General features: G+C 51.1%; 2 protein-coding genes across 3 annotated transcripts in view; one reads left to right on the top strand and one right to left on the bottom strand.

The window, feature by feature from the left end:
• The first annotated feature begins 2,151 nt into the window (after positions 1–2,151).
• Positions 2,152–16,681, top strand: CCND1 (cyclin D1). The gene is made up of 5 exons (XM_065755037.1): positions 2,152–2,533; positions 4,019–4,234; positions 4,746–4,905; positions 10,099–10,247; positions 15,018–16,681. The coding sequence occupies exons 1-5, from the start codon at positions 2,336–2,338 to the stop codon at positions 15,171–15,173; spliced, it is 879 nt and encodes a 292-aa protein (XP_065611109.1). The 5' UTR covers positions 2,152–2,335; the 3' UTR covers positions 15,174–16,681.
• Positions 10,863–18,194, bottom strand: part of LTO1 (LTO1 maturation factor of ABCE1) — a 21,406-nt gene continuing 14,074 nt past the window's right edge. The window contains exons 5-6 of one of the 2 annotated variants that reach the window (XM_065755040.1): positions 11,503–11,575; positions 10,863–10,924 (exon numbers count right to left, since the gene is read on the bottom strand). In XM_065755040.1, coding sequence (XP_065611112.1) covers positions 10,878–10,924; positions 11,503–11,575 — 120 coding nt within the window. In that variant the 3' untranslated portion in view covers positions 10,863–10,877. Of the gene's footprint in view, positions 10,925–11,502; positions 11,576–12,020; positions 13,490–18,194 lie in introns of those variants that run through there. The other variant, XM_065755042.1, reaches the window with a different exon arrangement.

Here is an 18,194-nt window from a genome sequence, read left to right as displayed (position 1 = left end):
AGGGAAGCGCGGGGCTCCGAGCGGGCGCGCACCGACACCCGGAACCAACGTGCGGGGCCACGTGCGGCCCCGCCCCGCGGCTCCACTGCCCGCTCGCGCCGCCCGCCCGCCCCCGCGTGCCCCGCTGGCTCTCGGCCTCCGGCCCGCCCGCTCCTCCGGGGCCGCTCCCGGCCGGGACGGCGGAGCGGGCGACGAGCGGGGGACCCCGCGACTCCACCGAACCGCCGCGCCGTTCCGAGCCGCGCGCGCGCCCCCGGCGGCACGCGAGGAATGCGCGCTCCCGCGGCGGGGCCGGGCCCCCGCTTCCCTTTATCAGCGGGGGCGGCGAGCGCGGCCCGGGTGACGTCATGAGAAAGTGCCGGCGCCGAGCGGCGGTCCTGGGCGCCACGGGGCGGGCGGGGAGCGTTGCGGGGCCCCTCAGCAGCGCGGCGCGGCTGTCGGCACGCGGTTCCGTTCGGAGCCGCGACCGTCAGCCGTCCGCGGGCCGCCGCGTTAGGGATGGCGGGCAGGTAGCGGCGGGGCGGGCCCGGCCCGGACAGATGCGCGCCCGCCCGGCGCGGTGGGGGCGGGGGCGGAGCCGTGCCGTCGGGCCGCCCGGAGAGGGGATCGGAGCCCGCGGCGCTCGCCCTTTCGACCAGTCCCCTTTGTGTCGGCGGGACCGGGCGGTGAGATCTGCCCGGCCCGCCCGGTAACAGCCCGGCGCCGCCATTGGCTCATGCTAATGGGCGCTTCCTGCGGCCGCGCCGCCCCGAGCCGGGGGCTCCCGGGCCCCGCGCCAGCGCCGCTCCCCGCAGGCGGCGCCGCCCGCCCCGCGCCCCGACGGGCGCTGCGGGAGCGGAGAGCGGGGCGGGCGGCGTGGAACCGGCCCGGCCGAGCGCACGTGGGGAAGCGTGCAGCCTGGGACAGACGGAGCGGGGCCGGGGTGGCCCGCAGCCCCGCGAGGTGTCTCGCCCCGAGCGGCGCGGAGTGCGAGAGCGCCCGTCGGGCGATATCCCCGGCCGGCACGGCGTTATAAGCGTCGCTGCCTCCTCGGCCAACGTGGGCCGAGAGCGAGAGCACGTGTCCCGCGTGCGGCCCGACGGAAGGGCGATGGGCGGCTTCGCACCCTCCAGCCCGGCCCCGCTGCGTGCAGGCGGCCGACGGCGGGCCTCGAGTGGGGCGAGCTGGGGCGAGCTGGAGGCGGGTGGTCAGCGGCCAGACCACGCGGGCGCCCCGAGACTCTGGCGGCGGTCACGCTGCAGAGATAGCGCGTGGCCCGGCCGCTCGCGAGAGCGGCGCGGAGCGTGGGCCCCAGCTAAGCGTGCAGCGCGGGTCTCGCGGGCCGCTCCTCCTGCCGGCCCTCGCTGTGGTGGCTTCCCGCGGGCCCCGGGCTCCCTGGCGGCCCGGAGATGCTCGAGGGAGGCTCTCCGCCGGGGAGCGGAGTGCTTCCAGGTAGGCGCAGCCCCACGGCGACGGGCGGGCACCCACGTGGGCCTCCCGTGGGCCCGGCCACCATTTTGTGCTCGGGTAGCTCTGCGCGCTGGGGGTTGAGAGCGAGCTGCTCCCGCTCGCTGCCACCGTCGGAGAGAACGAGAGAGAGGTGCTGGGAAAGGAAGGAAGAGGCAGAACCGGGGAGACCCCGGCGCCTTCACAGCTGCGGCCTGCAGCGATGTCGGCGGGGCCGATAAAAAGGATAGGAAGGAGGGAACCGGGGAGAGCTGTTCCCTCGGCATCGGCTCCCGAGGCGTCGTGCGCCCGGCTGGGAGCGCGGGCCCGCAGATGGGCGCCGGCCACGGCGGTGGGCACGGCGCGCGGTGCCGCGCTCCCCTCCCCGCGCCCCCATAAAACAGCGCCGAGCGGTCCCCTCGTGCGCGCACCCTGTGCCTGTGTGTGGCCCGGCCCCATTCATCACTCGGCTCCCACCGCACAACTCTCCATTTTTGAAATTATGCACGAGGCACCGAGGAGACAATTTGGGTTTCCCCCACCTCTCCCCTGCCCTTGAAGAAAGCGAGCCCTTGTCTCATTTGCATCTGCATGAAACCCCTGCGCTCTATAAGCCGAGCAAAGGGGAAGGACTTGAAGCCTATGGGATGGCTTTAGGGCTCTGCCCCTCGCGTTTGGCTCTCTCTCTTTCTCATTCTCTCTCGTGCTTTGATCTCTGCTTAACAACAGTAACGTCACAGGGACTATACAGGAGAGTTTTGTTGGAAGTTAGAAAGTTTTTCAGCCTCCAGAGGGCTGTAGCGGCAGTAGCAGCAGCAGCATCCAAGGGACTCCTGGAAGGGGAAGAGAGAGAGCGAGCGAGAGACTGACTCAGTCCTTGAGGAACTGACTCGAGACGAAGGAGGCAGACATGGAACATCAGCTGCTGTGCTGCGAGGTGGAGACCATCCGACGAGCCTACCTGGACGCCAACCTGCTCAATGACAGGGTGCTGCAGACCATGCTGAAGGCGGAGGAGACCTGCTCGCCCTCGGTGTCCTACTTCAAGTGCGTGCAGAAGGAAATCTTGCCATATATGAGGAAAATAGTCGCCACTTGGATGCTGGAGGTGTGTATGCTGCGGGGCTCCGTCCGCGCCGGCTCTGCCCTCGCCCCCTCCCGCACGGGGCTCCGAGCTGCAGCACGCGGTGCGGCGGCCGCGGGACAGCGCGGGCGGACGGACGGACGGACGGGCGGACGGCGGCACCCAGGCGGCCGCACGCGTCGCGGGGCCGTGGTCCGGCCGTGCCGCCCGTCGGGCCGCCGTCCCCGGGCCAGGTGCGCCGGGCAGGAGCCGGGCCGCCGGCGTCCCGCTGCCGCCCGCAGCCGGGCCCGCAGCCCCCGGGGCGCGGGGCCGTCGGGAGAGGCTGCCAGTTATTTTTCGGGGATTTTATTTTAAATTAATATCCTTGTACACGTATGCAAGGGCTGCCCGTGCCAGTATTACGCGCCATCTTTGTTCTTTTATTGCAAAGCAGAAGTGTTTATTAATCGGGAGAAAATTAGAAAGTCCCGGGGAGCGCGCCAAGGGGGGGGGGGTGCGGCGGGGCAGGGGCAGGGGCCGGGGGGGGCCGGGGACCCCACTGGGGCGGCGGGCAGGGCACGGCCGGGGGGTTCCGCGCTGCCGGGGGGAGCCGCGGGGTGAAAGTTTCTTTGTTCGGCTCGAGGAGAGCTCGGGCTGCGGTCACCCCTCAAAGGCACGCTTGTGCCGGGCGGCGATCTGCAAGGTCGCCTGGGAAAAGCGGCTCGGAAAGGGCCTCGGCTCGAGCGGGACGCTTTTTGGGGGGCCCCCTGCGGGCGCCCCGGGAGCCGGGCTACATTTTCGTGGGGTTTCCGAAGCGCTGCGCTCCCGCGATCTATTTTTAATTAATTTTTGAAAGCGCAGCGCCGTGCCTCGCTCTGGGAAACGTCGCGCCCGGCCGCGCCGCGGGCGGGAGAGGGACGCGGGGAATTCCACTTCGGGGCGCCTCCCCGGGACCCCCCCGGCAGACCCCGAGCGCGGGGCTCGGTAAAGGACCCCCGCCGCTTCGTTTTCAGCGTTTTTCCGGAGCCCGGCGGATTTTTTAAATATTTTTAAATATTTTTTGAAAAGATGACGTCTGGGGAAATGCGGCCGGACGCCACCTTTGTGTCTCGAGCGGAGCGGGGATCGCGGCACTGCAGCGAACCGGGGGCACAGTAAGGGCGGAATGGCCGAGCCCGGGGGCAGCCCGACGCCCCCTCCGCTCCCCCCCTTTCTCCCCCCTCGCTGCCCCCGCATTTTCCTGCGCTTTCCCGTTTCTGTGCATTTTTGTCGTTCGTTCTGGGGGCCGCGGCGCCGGGGACGAGCTCCTCCGAGCTGACTCCCTTTCCAGCCACGAATCCGCGTTTCCCCCGCTTGGCCCCCGCGACTTTCATTTTCCTTGACACCTCGGGTCTCCCCCGTTTCCCGGCCGCGTTTCCCTCTCCCCCCGCAACCTTGCCCCGCACGGCCCGGGGTGGGGGAGGGACGGGCCCGCTCTGCGCCGATGCCGAGTTTGTTGTTCAACGAATTTGTTGTTCAACCTTCCCGCAGGTCTGCGAGGAGCAGAAGTGCGAAGAGGAAGTTTTCCCCTTGGCGATGAATTATTTGGACAGATTTTTGTCTTTCGAACCCCTCAAGAAAAGCCGGTTGCAATTGCTCGGAGCTACCTGCATGTTTGTGGCTTCCAAAATGAAGGAAACGATTCCTCTGACCGCGGAAAAACTGTGCATTTACACCGACAACTCCATCAGACCCGACGAGTTACTGGTAATTGCATATTTAATCACTTCAGGACAAAAATAAATAAATAAATAGATGAAAAAAAAAAAAAAAAAAGGCACCCCCCCCCCCCCACCATCCACGCAAACACACTCAAGGGGAACCTTGGCGGGGTCGGGCAGGGCCACATCCTCTCGCCTCCACGCCCCCCCACCCCCCCGCCATCCTCTTTCCGCGGGGCTGCGGAGCGGCAGCGGACCCCCGCCCCCCCCTCCCCCCCCCCCCGTTGCTGCTGCCGCCCCGCTCGGCGCTGGCGCGGTGAGGCGCGACTTGGGCGCCCTCTAGCGGCTGCTCGAGGTGCGGCGCTTCCCCAGGGCTGCGGCAGGCGGCCCCGGCGCCGGGAGCCGCGACCCCCGCGGGAGGGCTCCGCCGGGCCCGGCGCGGGTAGCGGTGGGTGCGGGTGCTGCGCTGCCCCTTGTGCACCACCGGGGCTGACCGTGCTTTCCCTCTGTTTCTTCCTCTTCCTCCTCCTCCCCCTTCCTGCCTTTTGTCTTTGCAGCAAATGGAGCTGCTGCTGGTGAATAAGCTGAAATGGAATCTGGCTGCAATGACCCCCCACGATTTCATTGAACATTTCCTCACTAAAATGCCTCTGGCAGAGGACACCAAGCAGATCATCCGTAAACATGCTCAGACTTTTGTGGCTCTGTGCGCTACAGGTATGAGCCCTGCACGCCCCGCAAAGCGCGTCGCTCCCCTACACGCAGCCGGCCCTGGCTCGTGGCTATGGCTAACGTGGGCTCTCGGGGCTGTGGGGAGGGAGCTTAAGCCCTGATTAGTGCCCTTGTTGTTTGTAGAAGGTGGATTACTCCGCGGAGGTAAGTTTTTTTTTTATTTCAGAAGATACTTCCGAGTTGTACGCGCGTTGTCTGGGGTGCAGTCGCCCCGCATGCTGTGGGGTATAGCCCTGTCGCCTCCACGCGCTGGGTTTTATCAGTGCTGGATTCCCCACAATGGGGAATGCGGATCTGCCCTAAGACAGCTTCACAGGCGGAGGGCACAGCTGTGTGTGGGGGATTGGAAACTTCCCTCCCAAGCCGCCTCTTCCCCTCTGGCGGCAGTGGCAGGAGCCACGCGGTGCGGAGGCTTTGCTGGCGCGGGCCCGTTGCTGCCATCTGCGCCTCGGCCACGTGCTGCGCCGCAGCCATGTGCAGAGCCATGTGCAGGGCCCCGTGCAGGCGCTCGCTAGGCCAGGTCCGCGGGGCCCCGATCGTTGGTTTCAAGGGCACCGTGCCTGTGCGCGCCGCGGCTTTGAAGTTCTGTGTTTGCATGCGGAGTGTGTGTGTGTATGTGTGCGTTTGTGAGTGCGCCGGCTTCACCCACTGAACCCTGGCAGGGCGGGAAGGAAAAGCTGTCCTCCAGATCTCGCGGCTCCCACAGACTGGAGTGGAGGAGCGGGACAAAGGAAGTCCTGGAGGGAAGACAGATCCTCTGCTCAAACGCAGCACGATCGGTGCGTTGACTGTCAGTGTGACGAGGCAAATCCACGCATGGCAAAGGATTAAGGAAGAAGAAGCGGCCAAAGAAAATTCTTTTGCAGTAGCACGTATAGAGGAATGGCAGACGCTGTTAGCACTGATAAAACGTAGCACAAAGGAGATACAGTGCTGCATTAAATGCTAATATCTGGTAGCGGCCGTGCTGAAAGAGATGAAGCCTGCATTGGCACCTGGGAAGCCTTGGTGGGATGTGTGGTCAGCGGGCCCAGTTAGGGAAGTTCTCTTTCCAGATACGGATTTGGGTAAAAGATGCAAGAGAAGTCCGCAGGCGCTCAGAGGAAAACACGGGTTGCACAGAGCCTACTGATAGAGGCCCAAAGACAGGAACCAAGCCCCCACAGGACGTCTGTAAATAAGCACTGGCATCGCCTGGCATGCTGGGGCAGCTCCCAAGCTGGACTGCAGTAGCGCTGCTCCAGGATCGGGGCGTGCAGCCCCCAGCAGCCTTCACACGCCCTGCAGCAGCACCACAGAAAGTCAGACCTGCTCTCCATGGCAGATCCTGCCAGATAAAGCCGCTGGGACCCCGAACGTGTAACTTGTTGGTTTTGACGCTACCTCAGCTGTTAGCTAAAAAGCACAGCTACCCGGCCTCCCCTAGGATATGGGGATGGTTAACCTAGGTTGTTGTGTTGGCAATGACAGGGATGAAAACAAGAGTAGTTCAAAGGTTGGAGACTTGCTAAGGGTCCAGTACTTTGATCTACTGTCGGTGTTGTTATTCTTCTTCTAGGAAGCACCTCCAGAGCATTTATTTAACACTGCTACACACCACAGCTGGAGAATGGATCAGCGAAGGAGAGCCATGTTCTGGGAGTTCTGCTTAGCTTTTGAAAAACAGTGCTGAGCTCACCGGAACTGGGGCCCTCTTTGGCTCCCTACTCAAGTTGGGAATATTTCCTGGGGAAAGTGTGTGCAGAAGGGCTGCCACGAGGCTCTGTATTTTTATTGTTATTTTTGGATGTTGGGATTTTCTCTACCTCTTGCTTTCACCCCGAGTTCTTTGTTGGCCAGTGAAGATAACATGTGGCTTAAAGGAGCATCTGGACTTTGCTTTGCCGTTGCTGGGTTGTATTTCCCCTTGCCAAAATGAACCTAGATGGACTGCAAATGCCTTGTGTTGCCTGGATGCTGTGCTGTGGGGCCCAATACAAAGTCCACTGGAAATGCTGTGAAACTCACTGAAGTGGCCTCGGGGGTGAGCGCAGTATGTCCTCTGCTTGAAGTGCACAGCCCATGTCCCCTCCTGAAGGAGGGGCTCGTAAGAGGAGGCAGCGAAATAACGCTTGCTTAGAAAGTGAGATCTCTGCCAGTTGGCTTAGCAAGGTGAATGCTGTGGAAGTGTTTGTGGATGAGTGTGCATGCGTGCTTGCTCCAGAATGAGAAGGTTACGTCGCAAGGTGAAGTGGAGGGGAATTCCTTCTGTGCTCCCTCTTCAGTTGCCTGGCTAGTTGAAGTGGATTTGTTTGATTTGGTTCAGTTTCGAGAAATGCATTTTCTCCAGAGGATGTCTTTGTGCTGTGGTAGGTTTGGGAGAAAAGGAAGAAAAAAAAAATTACCAGGGGTTGTTTGAAGTTAACACATAATTGAGCTTAATGAATGGGGCTTTGGCATGGCCGAACAAGGCAGGGATAGCTCAAAAGGAAGCAGGCCTCTTTTGGCCCAAGTTAAGACCAGTGTTGAGGGAGAACCGTGGCTCTATACATGCATAACAATGAATAGCACCAAATATTGGAGCTTCAGCATTTCATTATGTTCCTCTGGTTATCAAAACATACCGGGCTCCTTTTATATTATTATTATTGCCATTATTATTGTTGTTGCTTTCCTCCTCTCGATCGGAGAAAGAAAGATCTCGCTTTGAAACAACCGGGTTACAATTCTCCTATTCTCCGGCCTTTGTAAAATTGGGAGTCTCAAGGTATGTGACCAGTTGGAACCTGTTGCATCTTGCAGCAAGTGATTTATGTTCGCAGTTTTGATTTGCCTCAATGAAAAGATTTTCATTCATAGCCCCCAGCTCTCCAGACGGATGGAACTGCTGCTCCATTTAAAAAGGAAAAGGGGTGACTCGCCTTGTTAGGAATTTTTTTTTAAAGCGCTGCAGCGCCTATATGCCTGCTTTGTCCTCCCTTCAGGGTGGCTGGCATTCTTCTCTCTCCTCCCCCCTCCCCTCTCTCTCTCTCTCTCTTTTTAACAACGCTGAAGTTGTTTATTCTTTTTGGATGAAGTCTCAGATAGGCTACTGGGGATGTGTGCTTCAATTGATGGGGCCCCCTACCCCATTGTGGCTGTGTCAGGTCTAATTCATCTCACCGAAGCCCCCTTGTTCCTGAGCGCTCAATAGCGCAAGATGAGGCGATGGAGGCTGACAATGATGCCACACTCTTCACTTGGGGGCATCCAATTACAGGCGAGAGGGGCCCCCTGATTAATATGCTGAAATTAGTGGCCTCTGCCACAAATAATTCCTTGTTGAGTTGCAACAAAAAGGCAGTCCATGCTGCTTGTCTGGAGTGGTTATAGGGACAGACACAAACTGGTCATTTAAACTTCATTATCACTTTTCCACCTTGGAAAGAATGAGGGTGTGACTATGAATTCATGTTCTTGTTTACTGCTCCATTTAAAAGAAGAACGCAAATATTAATCCCAAACATGATCCTGTCAGGACGGACTTCATTAAACTGACACTTTTTGGCCACGTCCCGTGTGCAGAAAGCAGTAAATACTGTCGGGACGTCAGTGCCGCTGCACCCTGCTGCAGACCAAACCTTGGTGGGATTCACGTTTGCCTGCTGAAGGCCCTTGCTCCTGGAGCCCTCCTGCCACTGCCTTTCAGTGTTACAGCGGGGACACTATCTTCGGGATGTGCGTGTTGTCAGTGACCAGCCTTCACTGTCTTTGATTGGGGGGAATGACAGGATCCAAGGTGTGTGTACTTAATGTCTGTCCCAAAATGGGCGGGTTAGGAAAAGGGGGCAAATTACGTTTGCTTTGAACGCGGTGGCGCGCAGGAGATGGCTGTAGACCAAGGTTGGCCTTGTGCTGGCAGCGCATCACAAAAGTTGGGCCACAATTAACCGTGGCGGTTGTAATTTCAAAGGTTGGTAGAGCACGGGGCGAAATGCCCTTCTGAAGGTGGGTATCGGTCTGAGCCACAATGAAGCGTCACAGATACGTGATCAGATTGACAGAGGGGACTTCTGCAGAGTGCTGGAGGCTTTAGTTTCACTGGTAAAACGTTTACACCAAAGTTATTTTATGGTAATACAGGAGATGCGTGGTTTAATACTTACGCCGTTCCACTGAGCCTCTCTAAGCTGCCCATCCCTTTGATTTCATTCAGGGGTTTGACAGATGGTTTGTATTTTTTCAACCCAGAGGAAGTTGTATTCTGATAAAAGCTGAAGGAATGTATCTCAGGTTCTCGCTACGTATAATGTGGCATTTCCCTTTCTTCCTCACAAAATCAGATGTTGACTTCGCGCCACTTTTCCCTTTTCTTTTCGATTCCCCTCCAAGGTGTGCGCTGCCACGGATCAAACGCATTCCTGTTCAGCAGAAAGAGTCTTAGCATTAAAACGTGGATTACTCTTAGTAAAAAGCGCACACGAAAACCACGCTAAATGGCAGAGATAGCCCCTTAAGGAATCATGGGAGTGGCTTTGTGGAGAGACCTACAGCACTGCAGTCTGGAAGGGGGCCCAGCCTCTTGTCAGCATGGTGTCACATCAGAATGTAACTGATTGTCCGCCAATTCTTGGGACCCCCGTCACTTAGTTATGCCACATTTACATTAAATCCCTGTTGCCAGGATGGATGGCAGCCGCTGACAAGAGTCTAGGTCGAGACAAAGCATTTTTAAGATGAAACCTTAATTTAAATATGGATTATCTGCCTCCTGACAGGGTTAAGCAGTCTCTCTCTTCCTTTCTTTTTACCGATGTTGCTGTTCATTAAAGCCGTATTCCTTCCAATGTCAGTGCGTCAAGGGGCTGAGGGACAGCGGTCGGGGCACACCTAGGTGGTGTGAAATAACTGGGCAAGGGAGCGGGTTTCCCCAGCGCCACTGCAGTGCACAAGCGGAGCTGTGTGACGCTCGGGGCCGTGCTCAGCTGCGGTCCCCCAGGTGACGGTGTCCTGCCCCGCGCCATGTGAAGCGGGCTGCCCGTGCAGATGCGTGTGGGCAGGCTGGGGCCTGTGGCAGCTCGGAGCGGGAGGCACCCGCGTTTGGGTGCAGCAGCTGGCAGCTGCAGCCGTGCTGGGAGAAGAGAGCGGATGTGTATGGGCAGGCTTCTTCAGCAATCATTTCAGTCTTTTTTTTTTTTTCCCTCTTCTTTCTTCATACAGATGTTAAATTTATTTCAAACCCGCCTTCCATGATCGCAGCTGGCAGTGTGGTAGCAGCTGTGCAAGGCCTGCATCTGGGGAACACTAACACTTTCCTCTCCTATCAATGCCTCACACATTTCCTATCACAAGTTATCAAATGTGATCCGGTAAGTGACTCTTCTCAGTTGATCCTTGTGCCTTAGAGTTTAAGAATGAATGCCCGCTCGCCGCGCAGTAGCTAATCTGGCAGTAAATCTTGATAAAGGTGAAACCTCAGAGTGCGTTTTTTGAAGACGTTCGCTGGTGTTGGTCCCCGATCCTCGCTGTCATTACAGCCATTAAGAAAGGGCAGTGACAGTGCTGCAGTTTACTGATAGGAACACCACGTCCAGCTCTGGTGGTGAGAGGCGGATCCGACAGCGCAGGCCGAGCTGGGACAGTTGCAAAAGCCGTACTGGTTTGTAGGTAATGACACAGCAGTCTGCTCAAAAAAGCAAGCTATCAAAATGCAGATGAGGAAAAAGTTATGGGATTGCAATAAATGGACCTCGTGGTTGTCTCTGACATTATCTTTGACCATTCTCGAGGCCGTTTTATTGTGCCAAGTGGTGTGAAAAAGGCCTTCTTAAAAGAGTTCTAATGATCTAATTTGGTTTATTACGTGCTAGACCTGCACAGTAGCCAGTACTGAATTCCTTTTAGGAACAAATGCTCGTCTCAGGACTTTCTGACAAGGTAGATGGTCCTCACAGGACTCTCATTTTGCCCTGCGGCTTCCAGGAGATGCACATCAGTAACTAGTGAGCAATAAACCTTTCATGAGTGAATGGGCCAGGAAGGGAGCCTACAAGGAAGACCTAAAGTCAATGATCCATGTCATAATGGTGTGTGAAGTTGGGGCAGAGTTGAGCTTTGTGTTGTAACAATGTGGAAGACCAATAAATAGATGCTTTTAAAGGGTTCCTGTGAGGTCTCCCAGCGCTGGACAATGAGACAAATAAAGACAACTCTGTGGTTAGGGCAGAATCTTTGAGATGCTGTTAAATAATTTTGCACGTTAATAATTTAAATCCATAGAGAGTTCTGTCAGTCCACGTCCATCAGAAACAGAGTTCTGTGTAACTGGACGTTGTCGTCGGGATTGAATGATTTCTGGAAAGATGAATGCATCGTAATGAATTATTCACAACGGAATGTTTTACGTTAGATAGATGATGTGGAACAGTTGCTGACAAACGTTATATCACAGCTTATTATTTTGATGGCTTTCACAGTGCCTCAGTACTTAGTGTGTGCTTTTGCCCTTTACGTTACCTCAACTGCAGTAGTACGGATCCAGCACTGAAATGTTAAGATATTAAAGGAACTTGAATTGCTGAAATAAAACGCTGTAAATATCCTGCAGCTCAGTTTGGTACGTACATGTAATGCTTGGTGTAGGTACGTCAGTGTGTATGACAGGCCTCTCCTTGGCACAAGATGACTGAAACAGGTACTGAGGGAAAATTCTAGGCTTGCTGTTGGTACTTACAGTGTCTGGCTCAAACAGAAGTATTATTTAATCATTCCTGACCAAGCACTGAAGGGGATGCTCTCACACCTTGGAGAACAAGAGCACATCCTTGTATAACTTGGCTTATTTGATGACAGAACTCTTTTAGAAGAGTTTAGCAAGAAGAGAATCAGTGCTTGCTTATTTTTTATTGTCCAGGGTTGCCACAAGGCTACAACCTGTGTGACCTGAACTTACTACAGCAAATTGGTTGCTGGTTACTACAGCAAATAGACACCAAAAAGTTATACTTAATGTAGTTATATGCTGTGTTTATGTAGATAGATATTGTGCTTGCAATGGAGTAAGAGTACAGCATCTTTCACTGCTGTTAGTTTGGAAAGGGCAAATTGCTTGGTGTTGTGCAATTCCCCTGCACAGACAGTTTCCCCTAAGAGAGGCCCACCTAAGCCCACTGCTGTACCTGTTTTGCTGGCATCCACATGAAGTTTGCTACTGTGCAGTGATGGTGCCCCTTTGCCATCCTGCACAACTGAATCCATTTATACTGAATTGGGCTGAAATATTAAGGAGTGTGCATTATAACAACATGGCTAACGTTCTCCCAGATTATCTATCAGCTGGAGCAGCTGGGCTGTTGGATTTCAGGTTATATAATTACACTTTTTTTTTTAACCTTTATTCTCAAAGAAAGCTGAATCTAAAGTAAAATGGATAACACCTGATTGGAATTCCTTTATGGTTCATGTTTATGTTGGTAGGAGTCCAATTTCCCATTTTGCCTTTGATCAGGGGCAATTAGAAGTCAGATAATCACAATTAGAAGTCTTGGGCTGTCTTCCATCATTCTATTCTTGACCCCATCATCCAAACAGATGGAATTTTACCTGACATTCATTTCCAGGCCAGAAATTTGCTAAACTAGATTAGATTGGGTTTCCATGCTGTCTGTTAGTGCATTGGAATTCGTCTCCTGCCTGCCCCTACTCAGAGGCACCTTCAGACATGTGCTTGTTATCCACAGCGGGTCAGGCAGTAACAAAGGATTTCCAAGCAGCTTCTTTTTGTTGTTGTTTGTTTCCTTTAGTATCTGACCCCTGAAGTGTGATCATGTCTGCTGTGTGTGTTAAGGGTATTTGACCACATCAAGTTAAGCTAGCGAGTCTTTTTTTTTTTTCCACTGAGGATCTTAATTAATCCAGGAAGGGTTTATGACCTTGAACAAACTGTGGGCATTGAAAATTTGGGTAGCGGAGCAGAAGAGTTGTTGGGAGAAGTTATCAGAATAATGCACAAGTTTAGTGTTTGCTTTTCAGCGCTGAGAAGTACTGAGAACAAAAAAAAGCTTTTATTAGGCTGTTTACGGTGAATTTGGTATTTTGCAGTTATTTTGCTAGCCCTAGGGTATTCCTGCAGGCAAACCTCTCCTCTGCTAATTGACTGAATGATACATGATTGGAACCAAAATGTCTGACATTTAAAGTACTGTTCACCACCTGCAGCAGCAGACTACTGCTCATAAAAATTGGAAGGATGACGTGTAAAAATATACGTAGAGCAAACAGGATTTGCTTTGCTCCGAAAATAAATGGGCTTCAGTGTGGAACCCCAGGCACACTACCTTGTTATAACAGAATTATCTGAACCGGTTTGTCAAAGTGAAAGTCCCCAAAGCTCAATTCACTGCTTAATACTGTAATTCCAGCAGTGACTGAGGTACGTGGTGCGGGACGTGTGAGCAGAAGCTGCACAGACAGGATTGATCTGTCATATCAGGAAGGGGTGAGCGGCTTCGCAGGGATCTTAGTGGGAAGGCCAGAGGAATGCGGGAGCCAAAGGCATCATGACTCCAGGATATGAGGCGTTCCTTTTTGTCATTTAAAACGCTGTGTGTCTCTGTCAAGAGGAAATATTACACTAGGGTTTAAACCAAGGAAGGTCATAGGTTATGTGTTTTCAGTGAGCTGTAACTGATGGTCTGATCTGCTTAGAGGTAGGATTAACCTCCCTCTCTCTCAGAAAGGCCTCGCAGAGAATTGTTTGCTTGGGTTTCTAATCTTATTTTACCCCAAATGCCATGTGCCCTTATTGGTGGCAGAGGAGATTCTTGTGGTAGTGGAATCAGTGAAAAGCTGGTAGATCACACAAGAAGCCTCTGAATGAAGGCAGAATTGAAACTGGGAAATAAAGAAAACAGCAGGCAGGTCACCCTCTCAGGAAAACAACATTCATTCTCAGTCATGCACATCCTAACACTTTTGACGGCAATTTATCATGGAAGACTGGGTTCACCGCAAGGGCTAACACATGTCATAGGTTAAATCAGAAAAGGCAATACTGAAAGGAGACTTCAAAGTCCTTCAGACACAGAGTTAAATATGTTGGGAAAAAGCTTTACGATATTTGTTGTAAAGATGAGAGTAAACAGCATGCTGGAGGACTGCTGGCAAAACAGTGGGATTGTTGTGCCTGTTGGAGGCACCAGTTCTGTGCCCTGGCAGCGGATGTGCGTGGCTGTGAAGCCAGGAGGTGGGACAGGTTGAGCTGACAGGCCTTCTCCACGTGGAATTGCTGCGCATCAGTAGGTAGACTTGGATGTGCCCACTCGTGGTGTGCTCAGTGGCTGGGGAAGTTCCCCTTTCCCGCAGCAGACCTGGTCCTGCTGGGCTCTTGCTGCTGTCCATTCAGACTGCAGCCTGTGCTGGCAGTGCAGCAGTGGCACCTCCCCGAGTGGGCACCCAGCTGCAGGCACAGCTGTGGAGCTGGGGAAAAAGCTCTCTCTCTGACCGAGCTGTCAGGGTGGATGCAGTAGCAAACTGAAAGCGTGGCAGCACCTTAGCTGGTGGTGCTCCTAAAAGATCTCTGCACTTTGGGGTCATGCAGGTGGTTAAGTTTCCCTGTGCAGATGCTTTCTGAGTTAGACATGAGTTAGCTAACCCAAGCTGCCCACCAACTGCAGACAGTAGCAGCCGGCAGGCAGCTTCAGCTTTGTGTTATCTAAGCATCCATGAACGTGCCGCTTTTGTTGAAGAACTTTCTCTGCCAAGGCCCTGCCAGGGTGGCTACTGCCCGTGTCGCTGCAGGAGTGCACAGTCCCACGTCCACACGGCTCTGTGTGCTGACACGAGGAGCAAAGTGACAGTTGTTGCCAGAGGAGCACGTGTGGAGCTGCTCACTGAGGCCGTTAAATGGAAGATGGCAGGAGTTACTGCTGAAGGCTGGAGCCAGGCTAGCGCCCTGCAGCAGTTTGGACAGCGTGTCCACCCCTTGCTCTGTTCAGTGTTGCTCTTCCTGCACTCCCAAATAACTCGGCTGTATTTCTCTTGACGTTTCAAGAAATGGTCTTTTGCCTGTGATCTTGGTATTTTTTTTTCTAAAGGAGCCTGGGTCTTTTTTTTTTCTCCTCCCACTTAATCTTCCCTAGGATTGTTTACGAGCCTGCCAAGAACAGATTGAATCCCTCCTCGAATCCAGTCTACGCCAGGCACAGCAGCACAACGTATCTTCAGAAACAAAGACTGTAGAGGATGAAGCAGACCTTTCCTGCACACCCACTGATGTGCGAGATGTGAACATTTAAGAGGACTTCTTCTAACGGGTTTGCTTGGCAAGAGAAGCAGACAAAGAAAGGGCATCTGAGAAGGAATCAGCATCGGGATCTCCCCCCCAGAAACCCTTTTCTCCAGGACATTTTTATACCAGAAGGGAAAACCAGTCTTGTTATATTTTTTCTTGCTCTGTCTCCCTTCCATCTGTGACTTCAAACAAACAAATAAACAAAAAATACCCCAAAAACTGTCTTAAAAAAAGGAAAAAATAGTATTTGCATTGCCCCCAGGGGTTTGTGCTACAAAAATAGAGGATTTTATACAATAATAATCAACTAGTTTTTATATTAAAGTGTTCTTGTCTGTATGTTGTAAAAATAGGCATTAACACACAAAATGTCTCCAGGGGAGGTATTAGATTTGATTTCTTACATATAAAACCAACCAACCAACCATTTTTAAAGTAGAAGAGGGTTTTTTTAGATAGTAAATGAAATATCCTTTTTTTTTTCCTTTAAAAAGCATAACTTTAACGCAGTTCTAGGCTTTTCTGTATCTTGCTTGCTTATGCATTTAGTCACTTTATAATTCATCTGTAAATGTTTATTTTATTTCCTTAGGTTTTGTTTTTTTTATCCTCTTCACCTTATAAATGGTTAACGTAACCCATAAGTTAGTGTATGTTAGTATACAGCATTATTATATGTTAATCTTTTATTTTTTTTTTGTGCCTGTGGATTGCCTGTGCGTTTGTAGGGTTCCAGCTTAGCGTTGTTGGGAAAGGCCAATGTACTACTCATACGATACTCTATTATAAAGAGAAACCGAAATAGTGACATAATATATTATATTTTTGTAATCTTCATATTTTTGTAGTTACCTGTGTAAAAAAAAAAAAAATGCTGGTCTGACCCCGCAGATATTCAGCCTAATGATGGTCAGGTTCAATCCACAGTTTAGTCCTTTTTTTTTTTTTTTTTTTTTGTAATATTCTAAAACCATTCCATTCAAAGCACTTTCAGTCCATTAGATATAGGAAATACATTCTTTTATTGTGTGGGAATTTGTTTTTTTTTTGTTGTTGTTTTTTCTTTTTTTTAATGGAATGGTTTGGAAATATATTAAGTGCTTGTTGGCAAACTCAGAATTGCAAAGCAAGTGCATTTAACTATGGTGTTAGAGGAAAGGTGATTTTCTTTTGTTTTGTTTTGTTTTCTTTCCGAAGGTTGTGTTCCAGTGAGAGAAATCGCATTCACAAATTTGCCAGGATATTTTCCTATATCCTTTTCTATAGAAAAGTTGAAGTTTAGAAATCCTTTGGTGCCAACACATCGTTCTGAATTAGGGGCCTTAAAGGTTCACGTATAGGACGCGTAGTTTAAGGACTGTCTCTAGATGTTCTACAACTGAAGGTTTTTAAACACTAAAATATATAATTTATAGTTAAGGCTAAAAAGAATATTTATTGCAGAGGATGTTCGTAAGGCCAGTATCATTTGTAAAATAATGCAATCAGCCCTTTTTAAAAAAGAAAAAAGAATCTTTCTACCCTTGATGTCGCAGTTTTAACACAGCTTATTAAAGAAAAAGGACACGCTTCAGAGAACAAACCCAAAACCAAGCAGTCTATTTGGCCCCTTAGACATTTTCAATAGCAGTCTAACCATGAAAAAAAAAACGCCATAGTTAATAGATATGAAAATTGGAGTTACTTGAAAGAAGTTCTTATTCCAGTATATGCCCCGTTTTGTTTTTTTGTTTTTTATTTAGCTACAAATAGAAAATTTGCACATCTTGGCTATGTATCTTTTTATTATTATTTTAGGAAGTAGCTGAAGGGACGTGGACATAGCTGTTGAAGTTGATGCTCGAGGAGAATGTGATGGTGAAATGTATGTGAGAAAACTGCCGCTAAGGTGTTGATTGTAAAAACAATACGAAACAAACAAAAAAAATAACAAAGAAAAAAAAAGTGAAAAAAAAGAAAATTAAAAAAAGAAAAAAATGAAAAAAAAGAAAAAGAGAAAAGAGAAAAGAAAAGGAGTGGATGCTCCATTTTTATTGAGCTGCTATGGATAAATTCCCAGCATGGTTTGAAAAAAAAATTAACATTGCTTTTCTGTATCTTTGTCATTGTGTTTTGCTGCTATTTTGTGGATCAGTTTTTTTTTTTTTTTGTTATACAATGTCATATACTGCCATGTTATAGGTTTTAATTTTCTCATAGAAAATTATATTATTGACATCATTTTTTTTTTTGTAGATTTTTTATGTGATCAATTTTTACTTAATGTGATTACTGCTCTATTCCAAAAAGGTTCCTGTTTCACAATACCTCATACTTCAGTTAACCATGTCTAGACCAGGTTTTAATGTTCGTACACAGTGCCTCATAGTTCTACTGCAAATGGAAATGCATCGAACGTTATTCTGAATGGGTCTCGCGATTTGCAACTAGGTTGCAGGAGTTGAGAAACAGCAGACATTTCAGAAGATCGAGTAATGTCGCTTCTCGTTGTTACGCAGTTTTTAAAGCTGGATTCTTTGTCTGATCTGGGGTTTATTATCATAGTAGTTCTAAGCTGTGTTATTAGCCACATTGATATATGAAAGGTGCATTATAATATAACTTTTGTATGCCACCTGATGTGCTTCCCGTCAGCTGGGACGCATCATGTGGTATGATAGGTTATCTTCTGGAACTCTTAAGTATTTTGTGTGTTTAATCTGTTATGATATACTAGGGTTGGTTTTGTTTTTGGTTTATTTTTTTTCTTTTTTTTTTTGTTAATTATAGCATAATGCTAATTTAAAAAGCCTGTAAATCTCATAAATAAGCCAGCTAACAGAGTTGTATGCTGAAGAATAATCTAGCTGTTGCCTGTATGCTGCTAAACCAAAACAGAATTAGAACTCTTTTGAGGCAAATGCAGTTAAGACCCTACATAGTGCATAAACAGAGCATCGCAATGCTACTAGCAGTCGCAGGACCCAGGAGGACTGGATACATTCTGTCCAAATTTCAGGAACATTTCTTACTGCTTACCTCATAA

Source organism: Cyrtonyx montezumae, unplaced genomic scaffold (assembly GCF_038088225.1).
Source record: "Cyrtonyx montezumae isolate F1298 unplaced genomic scaffold, pur_monq_1.0 scaffold_10, whole genome shotgun sequence".
Classification (NCBI taxonomy): Eukaryota; Metazoa; Chordata; class Aves; order Galliformes; family Odontophoridae; genus Cyrtonyx; species Cyrtonyx montezumae.
The sequence above is the reverse complement of the archived record's forward strand: the minus strand, read 5'-3'. Positions and strand labels throughout refer to the sequence as shown.

Excerpts from the sequence above, each read along its gene's own strand:
- CCND1 (XM_065755037.1), top strand. The coding sequence starts at position 2,336 with ATGGAACATCAGCTGCTGTGCTGCGAGGTGGAGACCATCCGACGAGCC. Across the intron at positions 4,906-10,098 it reads TGTGGCTCTGTGCGCTACAG|ATGTTAAATTTATTTCAAAC; the intron begins GTATGAGCCCTG and ends TTCTTCATACAG. Across the intron at positions 10,248-15,017 it reads AAGTTATCAAATGTGATCCG|GATTGTTTACGAGCCTGCCA; the intron begins GTAAGTGACTCT and ends AATCTTCCCTAG.